Source organism: Rutidosis leptorrhynchoides, chromosome 3 (genome assembly GCF_046630445.1).
Source record: "Rutidosis leptorrhynchoides isolate AG116_Rl617_1_P2 chromosome 3, CSIRO_AGI_Rlap_v1, whole genome shotgun sequence".
Classification (NCBI taxonomy): domain Eukaryota; kingdom Viridiplantae; phylum Streptophyta; class Magnoliopsida; order Asterales; family Asteraceae; genus Rutidosis; species Rutidosis leptorrhynchoides.
In genome coordinates, this window is record NC_092335.1 from 635,516,139 (window position 1) to 635,530,563 (window position 14,425).

Genomic DNA, 14,425 nt, shown 5'->3' on the forward strand with positions numbered 1-14,425 from the left:
GCTGAGCACCAAAAGCCATCAGGATTATTGCAACAACCGGAAATTCCGCAGTAGAAATGGGAAAGAATAATCATGGATTTCATTACGAAATTGCCAAGGACTGCAAGTAGTCATGATACTATTTGGGTGATAGTTGATCGTCTAACTAAATCAGCTCACTTTCTACCAATAAAGGAGACAGACAGTATGGAGAAATTAGCACGCCTATATTTGAAGGAAGTAGTTTCCAGGCATGGTGTACCTATCTCCATCATATCTGATCGCGACACCCGATTCACATCACGTTTTTGGCAGTCATTACAAAAAGCATTAGGAACTCGATTAGATATGAGCACCGCTTATCACCCACAGACAGATGGTCAAAGTGAAAGAACAATACAAACATTGGAAGAGATGTTACGGGCATGCGTGATTGACTTTGGAACCAGTTGGGATCGACACTTACCGTTGGCAGAATTTTCATACAATAACAGCTATCATACGAGCATCAACGCAGCGCCATTTGAAGCACTTTACGGTAGAAAGTGCAGATCTCCTATCTGTTGGAGTGAAGTAGGAGAAAGACAACTTACTGGACCAGAAATTATTCATGAAACTACCGAAAAGATCATTCAAATACAACAGCGATTGAAAATGGCCATGAGTCGCCAAAAGAGTTATGCTGATGTAAGAAGAAAACCGCTAGAATTTCAAGTGGGCGACAAAGTCATGTTGAAAGTGTCACCCTGGAAAGGCGTTGTACGATTCGGTAAATGAGGAAAGCTAAGTCCTAGGTACGTAGGACCCTTTGAAATCACCGAAAGAATTGGAGCAGTTGCTTATCAATTAAAGCTACCGCAAGAACTTAGTAGTGTTCATGACACATTTCACGTGTCAAATTTAAAGAAATGTTTAGCTGAAGAGGATGTCATAATTCCTCTTGACGAAATACGAATCAATGATAAACTCCATTTTATCGAAGAACCTGTTGAAATCATGGACCGTGAGGTCAAACAATTAAAACAAAGTAAAATACCGATAGTTAGGGTTCGTTGGAACGCTAGACGAGGACCCGAGTTTACTTGGGAACGTGAGGATCAAATGAAGCAAAGGTATCCACATTTGTTCACTGATATCGCTCATAAAACAGGTACTACTCAAAATTTCGGGACGAAATTTTCTTTAACGGGGAGGTACTGTAATGACCCGAAAAATTTTGACTTATTTAAACCAATTCTCTATACGATTTATTATTTTGACACGTTAAACAAAGTCTGTTAGATTGAGTCTCAAAATTTTAGAACTGTTTCATATATTCAATTACCTTTGACTACTATCGACGATTCACGAACAATTATATATATATATATATATATATATATATATATATATATATATATATATATATATATATATATATATATATATTATAAGATGTATATTATAAGATGTAACAGTAAAAACGACTTTGCTACAGTGCTACAGTGAAAACACTATTTGCTACAGTAACACACTATTTGCTACAGTAAACACTATTTGATGTCGACGAACTAGAAAACAAAGCAGAAATGAGCTGTCCAGTCTAGCCATGCGATCGCATGGCAAAAGCACTGAAAACCCATGCGATCGCATGGGGACCAAATTCAGAAATGTGCCTATAAAAGGCCAGTTTGTTCGACGAAATATTTCACACTTTATTTTCTTCTGTAATTTAAATTTAAATTTATAATTATAATTTTAATTTTAATTTAAGTTTAATAATAATAAAGTATATACGAGGGTATTTTAATTCGGGTTTCAAACTGTTTTAAGCTAAGGAAATATTGGGTATTGTTCGGGGTATTGTTCTTGAATCCAAGGCCAACCATACAGTCGTCTACCATCATTACGTCTACACAATTTGCCTACAATATTGAATCTCAATATTGAACCGTGAGTTTATAGTCTCCCCTTTTAAATACTTTAAATATTTTTGGGCTGAGAATACATGCAATTTATTTTAAACGCAATAAGACACAAGTACATACTAAATTCTGCACTGAGTTAAACCGAAAATCCCTTAGCTTTGGTAACTAGTAGCTGCCAGTACATAGGATATGGACTGGTGGGCGCGAATAATTGTATATGGATCCATAGGGCTTGACATCCCCGTCCGAGCTAGAGCGCTAGCCTTTTAACGGACGTATGTTATTTGAGTTTATGACACGTTGGTTTGCGTGTATTAAAACGAATGGGGTAATTATCATTATAACGTTAAAGTTTAGTTACCAGGGTGCTCTGTTACGTAGAATCTATTGATAAACTTTTGATGAAATCTTGTGGTCTATCTTTATATATATTTATGACTCGAGCAATTAAACCTATAACTCACCAACATTCGTGTTGACTTTTAGCATGTTTTATTCTCAGGTCCTTAGACTGCTTCCGCTGTGATGTGCTTGTTGCCTGCATGGAGTCTCTCATGCTTTGTATAAAGTTTATTGCATTCGAAATAAAACTGCGTTGTGTAATAAATAATTTGACTGTGATGTCAAACTGTATGATAAAAACTTATATTTTGGGGATTTGTTTATACCTAAGCACTCACCCACATGTTTATAACTTTCTATGTTTAGAAAGTCACTTATTTTAATGAATGCAATATTTTATCAAAACGTATCATATAGAGGTCAAAACCTCACTGTGGAATCAATGATTAACGTGTCGCGTCAATAGCGATTTTGACGGGTCGTTACACTTGGAAACATTCTTGGAAGGAGTGCCTGCCCCTTTTGTAGTATTGGCCATAAATTGTGAAGTTTCATCCTTATTAATTTCCAAATCCCTTTCTTAATCTTCCAACGGTTTCGACACCACCGGGGGATTTTCCTGACGAACATAACCATCATCCAACTCGTTAAGAACTTCAAAAGGGTTCTTAAGAGCAACACCACTAGTACCCGGATCCATAACATTATCCTTCTTATTACCCGAATTACTTTCATGAGTATGTGCCTGCGTTTCAACAGTTTTCTTAATGGGACGATACACCAATGCACGCTTTTGTTAACCCACCATGTAACCATTCTGTTTTTTGTTATGTTCACCTTTAAAAGCGTTTTTCTTTTTTACTTCTTCAAACCCGTCATTAGCAGTGGTTCTCGGTTGATCAATGACACATCGGTATCTTAGTAACACATCAACCTTAAATTTACCGGTTAAGTTTACGTTTGATAAAACTGAATAATTTAACGCTTAATAATTTATAATCTGAATGATTTAAAAGTTCCGAATGAAGTTAGTTCTGAAAAATAAAACACTTATTTAATAATTATTTTGAATGAACAATATGAATGATGTAAAATTATCTTATTAACCTTTTGCATGAATAAAAAGTTATATAGTTGTGTAATAAGTATTCTTGATATAATTTAAAAATGATACTCGTATTACATAAAATTTAGATGTCTAATGGTTAAAATAGTAATTTAGCTCTGAATCTGCACTGAATGGTGTACCATTTAGCACCATATGTCATTTTCAAATGTTAGAAATAAACTCGTTGAATGTTAAATGATTCACCATTCAACTTTGAATCATTCAAGTAAAAGGTAATCAACCACATCCATTTGAAAATATACATAAATATTCTTGATATGGGTTGTTTGTGTATGCCTAAAATAAATTATTGAACCAGACTAATAGATTTGTAACTTTTCATTTTTACTGATTTAAAAAATAAATATCAAAGATATGGAATCCTAATTATCATATGAGTCTTTGAAAGTATTCGATTGTAAAGTCTTATTAATTTGTTGCCTCTCGGGCCTACGCATAAAAAAAACTTTCATGACCAATTAGTCCCACTTAACACTCGTGTGTTAATACAACCTTTAGCAACTAAAAAAAAAGGAAAAAAAAAAAGTTAATCATTATATTTCAATCGCATGATATATTTAAATTACTTTTGTTATACTTGGGCAACATAATCATCATCAATCATGTATATTCTTTTCTTTTAAAGAAAAACATAAACTAATATAGAATACTCCTACATAACTTGTTTGTTTTTGGGATATAATTGTTTTGTTATCATAAAAGATGTAAGATTTTTTTTTTGTTCGGGCTATTCGGGTAGACGATTAAATCGACCTCGTATTATGATATATGCAATCTAGCATGATTATTCTCTGACTGTTTCTAAACCACCACAATTATATTTAATCCATATTAATCAAGTAGCATTCCCGTGAGCCGTAGAATCCGGAAATGGCAACTAAATTTAATTAGATATGATCATTATCTTTATCTTTTGTATGTAACAGAAACAATAAAATACCTACAAGTAGGTAGAATTTTTTTTTACTGAAGAAGCAATTTTTTGAAACCAGTTTACAGATGTAGTATTTTCAAAACAAAAATTACAAATCTAGCATAACCGGTCTTCCTAAGGCCGGTTTTGCCTACGTGAGTACGTGACATTCTTTTATTATAAAACTAGTAAAAACGGCATTGCCAAGGCCGGTTTTGCCTATGTGGCATATATTTTTTTTTTCCCTTTTTTGAAATATTACATACTAAATGGAAAAATTACAAACTTACAAAGTTGCGAGTAGTAATTTTCCGAGATCCTAAGAGAGGTCCCAACAGTGACATACTTCTTTTCCAGGACTAGCCGCCACATCAGCGCCACTTCATCACTTCTTTCCCAGGACTAAACACTACCAACAGTGACGTACTTTCTCATAAAAATTAGGACCCACTATATTATTTAATTAATTAAGTGTAAAAGTATACAAGCAAAAAGTACCACATAATATTCCATATATACTCACTTTTATCCGTTCAGCAACCTTTCACAGGAAGACAAGAGAAAGGGCGAGGAGGTGTGCGGCGGCCTGGGCGGCTCGCTGCCAACGGCGTCCACCTGAGCGACGAGCTGGGCGGCCCCCAAGGTCCAACCGTTCGGACCTCTCTAAGATGGATTAAAATCATACTCCCTCCGTCCCAATTTAATAGTCCACAGACAAAAGGGCACACAGTTTTAGGAAATCACACTAACTTCATTTATTCACCAATGAAATATTTTCTCTCTCCAGATCCACCAATCAAATATCCTCTTTCCTTTCTATTTATGGAAGTGGACTATTAATTTGAGACATCCCAAAATGGAAAAACAGGACTATCTAATTGGGACGGAGGTAGTATGTTCATAACAACCTATCGTAATGAACTAGTAATACTTCTTGAACAAAATAAGAATATTACAGTATATCTTTAATCCAAATATCTTAGTAACATCAAATAATCCTAATTCCTATGTACAAAATGAGGATCTTAAATAGTCAACCGTCATTTTATAGTTGTACATGACTGAATAATTTTTTTTTTTTAATTTTTTTTTTTTATATTGCAGTACATATAAAACATGTTTGATACAGTAATGCTAAATAATGTAGCACGTAGTTGTGTAATTTTCCTTTCTAAAAGTTTGTAAGATTTGAAAAAAAAAAAATGTCACGTAGACAAAACCGGCCTTGCCAAAGCCGGTTTTACTAGTTTTATAAAAAAGAAATGCCACGTAGGCAAAAACGGCCTTGTGAAGGCTGGTTATACTAGAATTGTAATTTTTGTTTTGAAAATACTAGATATGTAAATTGGTTTGAAAACACCACTATTTAAAAAAAAAAAAATCTAAATAGGTATACAGGTATATACATACTCCGTATAATATAATCGCTATATATAATTAAATAAACTAATTGTATAAATCAAGAAGCTATAACTACATCAATCAAATCAATAATTCTCGCCCTCAAATATCTGTAGAAAGCAGAAATATTAGAGCGAAAGTGTAAGGTGATCGAGGACAGTTACGTTGCCATTGATGCCCTCAAAGGCTGAAATGAGCAGTAAATGGGGGTGAAGTGTCATGAGAGTGTTCTTAGTAAAATAATAAATATAACATATGGTCCAATGTATATTTTATAGTCTATGGAAAAATATTTTTAACTCGTTTTCTTATGTATATACTAATTTTTTTTTAATTAATTTTTTTTTTTACACAAGTTGCAACATCTTAATATATAATCCTTATTTTGTGATATACAATCTTACCGATTTTGTGATGTACATTTAGACATACAGTTTTAGAGAATAGTCCACTGATCACAATTTTATCAATAAATTTTTCTAAATCCATCTAACTCTTTTCTAATTAATAAACAAAACACTGAATATTTATAGCGACCGTATAATTATTTAGACATACTCGTAGTAAAGATAGAAATTTTATAAGCGGTAATATAGACAAAATTTACTGAAATGGTCCATGTGGTTTGTATCAAAATGCTAGTTTCGTCCCTATGCTTTTTTTTATGGATTCGATCCAAATGATTTGCAAATGTTGCTGATTTAGTCCCTCTGACTAACGACCGTCAAAATATTCCGTTAACTTCAGTCGTGTGCCAAACATGTGAGAGTATTTTGGTCCGTTTATTTCCTTTGTTGACAAAATTGCTGAAGTCGTCCCTGTGATTTGTAAGAAAATTGCTGAAGTCGTCCCTGTGGGTGTTTTTCTTGAAAATGAACAAATCAACAAAATCCAATTTACAAAATCCAATTTACAAAATCAAATTGTAAAATCCAACTTCATCCTACAAAATTAATTCCACAATGAACACTAGATCCAAAAGAATGAAGTAAATTAGAAACATAAGAATAGCAGCAGCAGAAACTTAGAAACATTAGAAACATAAATTATAAACATATGAAATAAACAAATTAGAAACATAAATTAGAAACAAGTTTAACCACAAAATAGTTGCTGACATCGTAACCCTGAATCGAGATGAAAAACACAAAATCGCTAGTATCATTTGTAACCCAAATCAAAATTAAAAAAAAAAAAAAATGCAAAATCGCTACTAACCTTGCTCATAATCCTAAATTGGGATTATTTGAATTCGATTGTTCTTCGCTTCAGATCCAATTCTTCAGATTCGATTGTTCAAACCCGATTGTATCTCAATTTTAAATAGTCGGAGTATTGAGTCTCACCTGATCACTGCTATCTCTGTCTGATCTCGCCGGAATTACGTTTCTATAAAAGGTTACCCGGAGTTCGTTAGAAAAAAAAAACCACCACCACCTGTTGAAATCGATGGTCCCGGTGAAACAAACCACCAACACCGAAGTTCAATGGGACTAGTTGTTGATTCTTTTTGATTGATTTTTAGGTTTTATTTCATGATTTAGGGTTTAATGTGTTTATCTTTAAATTCATATGGGTTTGTAAATGGTAAAGGTGAAGAAGGTCAGATGTGTTTATGCTCTACCTTCAGTAAAGGGTTTTTGAAAGAGTAAGAATGAGAAAAGAGATAAAAGGAAAAAGATAAATTAGTTTTAAATGACTAATATGCCTTCACATGTTTTTGCACGTGACTGGACTTAACGACAATATTTAGATGTCCGTCAGCAATAGGGATTAAATCAGCAACATTGACATATCACAAGGATGAACTCAGTCAAAAAAAGTACAAAGACTAAATCAGCATTTTAATACAAACTACAAGGACTATTTTAGCAATTTTGTCGATAATATATACGAAATGTATTACCGTATAATTATTTCGCATGTTTTTATGTTCAGTAATAGAATTCCATTTAAGAAATAGACGTCTGGGACGGAGCTTTGTTAAAACCAAAAGGGGCTTGGGCCACCCCAACAATTTTTGTAGTTACTAACAGTTCATAATTTTATGAATTTTATAGCATTCAATATTGTAATGTTTTCAAATTTCCATAGTGACTCAAGTATAGTTGGAGTTTAAAATTAAAAAAATCAACCACTCTTTCCACTACATGTATACCCATTATTTACTCCGCATGATAAAAAAGTAACACAAAATTTAACTTACATTAACATTTATTCTAGTGTATAACATATTTAACAATTAACCCACTCTGTGCATTACATTTTTTGTTATATCATTTCATGAATTATAAAGGTACACTTGTAGGTTATTTTATTTATCAAGAGAATAATTCAACACTTCGATGAGTTTGACCACCTCAATTTTAAAATTCAAGCTCCGTCCCTGTAGACTGGGGTGTCTTCGGTGCATGTGCGAAGTGTGCAGCCGCACGGGGCCTCAAATTCTTAAAGGGCCCAAAATTTTGAAAAACCTATGTAATAATTCATTTATTCGTATATCGTAACGGAATATCTTACTTGTAATCTATCATTTAACAAGAAAGACTTAATAGATTAGCGTTTATAGGTATTAAAAATAATATAGCGAGAGTATTGACTATAAAGATGTGATGACCCAGAAATTTCGACTAAATTTAAACTTAATCTTTGTATGATTAACATTTCCGACACGATAAGCAAAGTCTGTAAAACTGAATCTCAAAATTTTTGAATTACTTTTATATATTTAAATACCCTTCGGTTGTTTTCGACGATTCGCGAACAATTATATGTAAATAGATACATATATACTATAACATGAAAAGGTAACAATGTATTAATTGTTTGATACCGTACATTAAACTTATTGGTTTAAATATCTATTTGAATGTATATGATAAGTTGAAATATTTATTATTAAAATTTATTTATAAATAACTTCTAATGTGTATTTAAAAACTGATTTATGTATATTAAAAAGATATATACATATATATAATAAACGATAGTAACATTCGTTTATTGATTCAATTGATATTTAGATAAGTTAACTAAAGCGTTTAAGATGAACCAGTTAAACACTAATTTGCTACAGTGTTTTCAAATTGCCACATTACTCAAAATGCTACAGTGTTTTCGAAAATCACTATTTGCTACAGTGAAATTGACTTGCTACAGTGAATTGCTACAGTAAAATTTGACTTTGCTACAGTAAAATACTATTTCAAAATGAAAATGTATATATTATATATATATTAACAAATAGCGAGGCGATGATTTATAGAAGTAAATGACCAAAACATTTGAAAGTTTAAGTTATACTATGAGTGGTATAGTTTATGAATAATTTAAGGCTATATTTTGACAAAGGTACGTGACACGAAACGTAAAATGCAAGTGTTCTAAAGGTACGAAAGGACATTCGAAAAATCGGAACCGGGACATAAGTCGAGTGATGACGTACGACTTATCGGAACAAAAATTACAAGTCAACTATGCACATGAATTTAATATAATATATAATTAATTATATAAATTATATATATTATATTTATATTAATTTAATATTATGTCGACAAACAAGAAAACAAAAATTTGTGAGCTGGAATCTGAGGCCATGCGATCGCATGGCCACAAGCCTATAAATCCATGCGATCGCATGGAGGCAAAAGTCTGGCCTGATGCTATAAAATGGCATTTTGCTCGACACATTAACACACACATGCATATTACTCCGTATTTATTTTATTATTATTATTATTATTATTATTATTATTATTATTATTATTATTATTAAGATTAATATTAATATTATTAATAATCTTATTATTATTATTAATTAGTATTATACATAAAATACTACGACGAGGTTATGAGCTTGTCACTTTCAAAATGGTTTCCAAGCGAGCTAGAGCTAAGAAAATTATGGGTTATTCCCAAGAAAATTATGGGTAATGTTCGGGGGTATTTTTGTGAATCAAACCTCGTGTTTATCATCTCCGATGCGTCTACGTGCTTTCCTACAATATTGTATATCAATATTAAAAAGTGAGTTTCATATGATCCCTTTTACCCTTTACATTTTTGGGCTGAGAATACATGCAAATGCTTTAATAACTGTTTTACAATAATTATAAAGTGTGAGTTTCATAAGATCCCTTTTACTCTCTACATTTTTGGGCTGAGAATACATGCAAATGCTTTGTTAACCGATATACAATATTTATATGCGTGAGTTTCATTGCTCCCTTTTTAATTGCTTTTGCAATATATATTTTTGGGCTGAGAATACATGCAATTTATTTTAAACGCAATGGATACAAGTACATACTTAATTCTACACCGAGTTTGAACCAAAAATCCCTTAGCTTTGGTAACTAGTAACTGCCGGTTATAAGAACTGGTGGGCGCGAGTAGTAGTATATGGATCCATAGGGCTTGATATCCCCGTCCGAGCTAGAGCACTAGCCTTTTAACGGACGTATGCTATTTGAGAAGCGTACACGTTGGTTTGCGTGTATTATTAAGATGATTATACAAAGGGTACAAATTATATAAACGTTAAAGTTTAGTTACCAGGGTGCTCAATTTTGTAGAACCGATTGATAAACGTTTCGGATGAAACAACTGAAATCTTGTGATCCACCTTTTATGTAAAACCTATTGATAAACGTTTTGAATAAAACAACTGAACTTTTGTAATCCACATTGATATACGGATTATGTGTAATATTAAAACTATGAACTCACCAACCTTTGTGTTGACACTTGAAGCATGTTTATTCTCAGGTTCCCTAGAAGTCTTCCGCTGTTTGCTTATATGTTAGACAAGCTATGTGCATGGAGTCATACATGGTATATTTTTCAAGGAAACGTTGCATTCACCAAATCATCACCATGTATCTTATTTTGACTGTATTATCAACGGAAGTACTATTGTAAACTATTATTTACAGTGATTGTCTATATGTAGAAATCATCAGATGTTGAAAACCTTTGATTTAAATATTCATTTACGGTGTGCCTTTTCAAAAGAATGCAATGTTTACAAAACGTATCATATAGAGGTCAAATACCTCGCAATGAAATCAATGAATGACGTATTGTCCATATGGATTTGGTGCGATCGTCACAAAAGAGTTGACCAATTACTCCGTTACAAAAAATGTTAGGATTATGGTTTTATATAAACAATAGTATAACTATAACGAGTTGACAACTATTTGAAAATGACACTTTGCAACGGTGGTTTTGAAATTTTTTAATTCTATTGATTACGTTATCGTAGTATTATATATTATACGTATTGAAAAAATTAACATTTATAAGGGCCATTTTTAAGTTTCGAACAGGGAAGTAACCAATCGGGGGGAAGCGGGGGGAAGCAAAAACTTTTTTTTTTTCGTTTTTTGAAAAAACTTTGTTCACGGACATTATAGATGGGATGAAAATATGAACATTTAGTAGAGACACTTTGTGATAAATGTTTTTATTTTGGTGGAAAAACGCTCGAAGAAGTAATATATAATAATTATCGTGTTTTTCGAGCGTATGTTGAGGTTTTAACTATTGGGGTTTAGATATTAGGGTTTAGATATTAGGGTTTATAGGGTTTAGATATTAGGGTTTAGAAATTTAGGGTTTAGGGTTTAGATTTAGGGTTTAGATTTAGGATTTAGATTGAGTTTTTAACACGAACGGTTTAGAGTTTAGGGTTTAGGGTTTAGGGTTTGGTGTTTTGGGTTTATTCATAAACCCAAAACACCAAACCCTAAACCCTAAACCCTAAACTCTAAATCGGGCTAAATTTTACTTCACAAAACATGAAGAAAAAAAAAACGTTCATATTCTTCACGAACAATATTATCTTGAATGTTATTTTTGTCGATCGTTTTTCCGCCTAAATAATAACATTCAGCACGAAGTGTCTCTTCTAAATGTTCATATTTTCGTGTGATCTTGATGCCGGAAAAAACAAATAAAAAAAAAAACGAAAAAAAAATAGTTTGCTTCCCCCCGCTTCCCCCCGATTGGTTACTTCCACATTGATTCTGCCCATATATATATATATATATATATATATATATATATATATATATATATATATATATATATATATATATATATATATATACACACACACTAACATATTATTAATAAAATCTTGAAAAAAAACACATCAATTGATTAATTTTTGCTCTCATAGTACGTATCGACCAACAAACATTTTTTATTAATCTAATACATTACTCCGTAAAACATTAAGGTAGGACCGACCTCACGCAAGCTAAATAGCTTGCTATTTATACGCTTTTCTAGATTTATCACGTCACAATACATACTTACTGATTTATCATTCATTCAAAAACTATATAAAATAAATTCTTTTGTTGAATAAAGTTTGACATGTTGTATGAAAAGTCATCCGATTATGTAACATATCATATAAAAATAACATAGAAGAGTCGTGTAGAAGTAGATGAATATAAAAGTTCCATTTATAGCAACAATACTCAACCTATTTATAATGTTTCTGTGACATCCTTTTATATGAATAATATATATTAATTTGTACTACGAAGATGGCAGTCTTGTTTCGTGATGTAGATTGCTCAACGTACATAAATACTCCGTATTTATCTGTTCGCGACCCTAACTTTATTACAAGACGGTCTAGTGTTTCACGTTTTGATATTAACACAAGAAGTTTCAATTGTAAGCTTCTAACATATCATATACTAAGCATCCAAATGGTCATAAACAATCACGAGATAATCTAACTAGATCGCATATATCTAGGTAAATATTTGACCTCCTCAAATAACCTGAATTACAAAAACTTCATCAGTGTACACATTTTCTGATATAGTTATATAAGTTTAATTATTTCATGATATATTTGATGGTAAAATACTTGATCTCCTCAAATAACCCGAATTACAAAAATTTTATCAGTATACACATTTTATGATATAGTGAGATAGTTATGTAAGTTTCATTTCAAGATATATTTGAGCTACTCCCTTCGCCTCCACCCTCTTTTTTTAACATTAGGAATAGGAATTACATTAGAAAACATATCTAAGGAGTTTTAAGGCAAAAATACAATTAAAATCTACATTGTTTTGATGACGCCATAGAAACCCGATAGAAGCTACAACAATAGTGTATATATACGATCCTAGGAACCATTTGCATCTCTCAAATTGTCTATAGAAGCTACAACAATAGCGTACATAGTACATACACGATCCTTGGAACCATTTGTATCCCTCAAATTGTCGAACCATTCAACTTTTTGTGATGATTAAATTGAGATATCATAAACAAAAAGATGTCAATAAATTTGGTACGGAGCGTATAGTTAACATAATTTGTTTTTAAGTAATTTTTACACGATGAAAATATATTAATCTAAAGATAACACAATATGAACAGAAAATATCTATGAAATAAGCCTCAAGCGAATAATCAGGCCAACAAACGGCCATAACCTATAAGAGAGAAACACAACGAGCAACAAACTCGCAACACCCCAAACCGAAAACTAATTACAGGATCTTTCAAGCATCTTTCATAATCTTTCACCTACTTCGCAAGTTCTTAAATTTTAGACACGTAAGCCTTTAAGCCTAGTGCAATAGTTGTTACAGTAGTATATGTGAAGATATAAACACCTAGTTGATAAAAAAACTTTTGTAACCAATTAACCATATATATAATAAAATAAGAAATAAATCCCATCACTAATTAAATCATCCTCTCTTATCTATTTATTCAACCACATCAAACCAAACTCACACATTTCTCCCACAACAAAAGAGATACACTCTTATAAAGTGAGCATTTTTAATGGGGAATTACAGGTTTAAATTATCAGATATGATACCAAATGCTTGGTTTTACAAACTTAGAGACATGAACAAAACCAAAACCAAAACCAAAACCACAACAAAACATCACCAAAAACCATCATCATCTTCTCATTATTCTTCATCTTCAACCATAAAACCATCAAAACCAAAAATTTCCCAAATCCATAATTCACCTAAGTTTTCACAATTTCAAGACCCACCAAGAAACTCAACCAAAAAACCAAAACCAAATAGAAAAACCATCTACAAACCTTCACCAAAACACACAATTAGTACTTGTCAACTCACCGAGTCAACTCACACTCTACAAGATTTCATTCACTCTCCGACCACCAACACTAGTCCATCTTCCGAGTCAACTCAGTCAGCACACGCTACTGCCTCATGGTGCACAGCTTGTAGACTCAGTTCTTCAAATTCCGATATTATCATAGACTTAAACGAGGCGAAAAAACTCGATACTTTGAGTTATGGGTATGATTATATGTCACCAGAAATAGACTTTAAACTCACACCCATTATTACAAAACAAAACAAACCCATTTCAAGAAACAAACAAACATCACATTCCGGCAAAAAAGTCAAACAAACTCCGGCTAGAAAGTCAGTTTCCGGCGGTGTTAAACTCAGAGTCAACTCACCAAAAGTTGCAATTAGTAAAAGACTTTCACAAAGAAGAAACTTGACAGAGAGTTTTGCAATTGTGAAATCATCTTATGATCCTAAACAGGATTTCAAGGAATCAATGATAGAGATGATAGTTGAAAACAACATCAGCAAATCATCAAAAGATTTAGAAGATTTACTTGCTTGTTATCTTTCTTTAAATTCTCATGAGTATCATGGTGTAATTGTTAAAGCATTTGAGGAAATCTGGTTTAATTTACCGGATTTTTGA

At 32.1% G+C, this 14,425-nt stretch overlaps 1 protein-coding gene across 1 annotated transcript; it reads left to right on the forward strand.

Moving 5' to 3' along the window:
• Positions 1 to 13,460: 13,460 nt before the first annotated feature.
• Positions 13,461 to 14,425, forward strand: LOC139902388 (transcription repressor OFP1-like). The gene has a single exon (XM_071885020.1). It carries the CDS (start codon positions 13,505 to 13,507, stop codon positions 14,423 to 14,425), a length of 921 nt encoding a protein of 306 aa, XP_071741121.1. The 5' UTR covers positions 13,461 to 13,504.

Excerpts from the sequence above, each read along its gene's own strand:
- LOC139902388 (XM_071885020.1), top strand. The coding sequence starts at position 13,505 with ATGGGGAATTACAGGTTTAAATTATCAGATATGATACCAAATGCTTGG.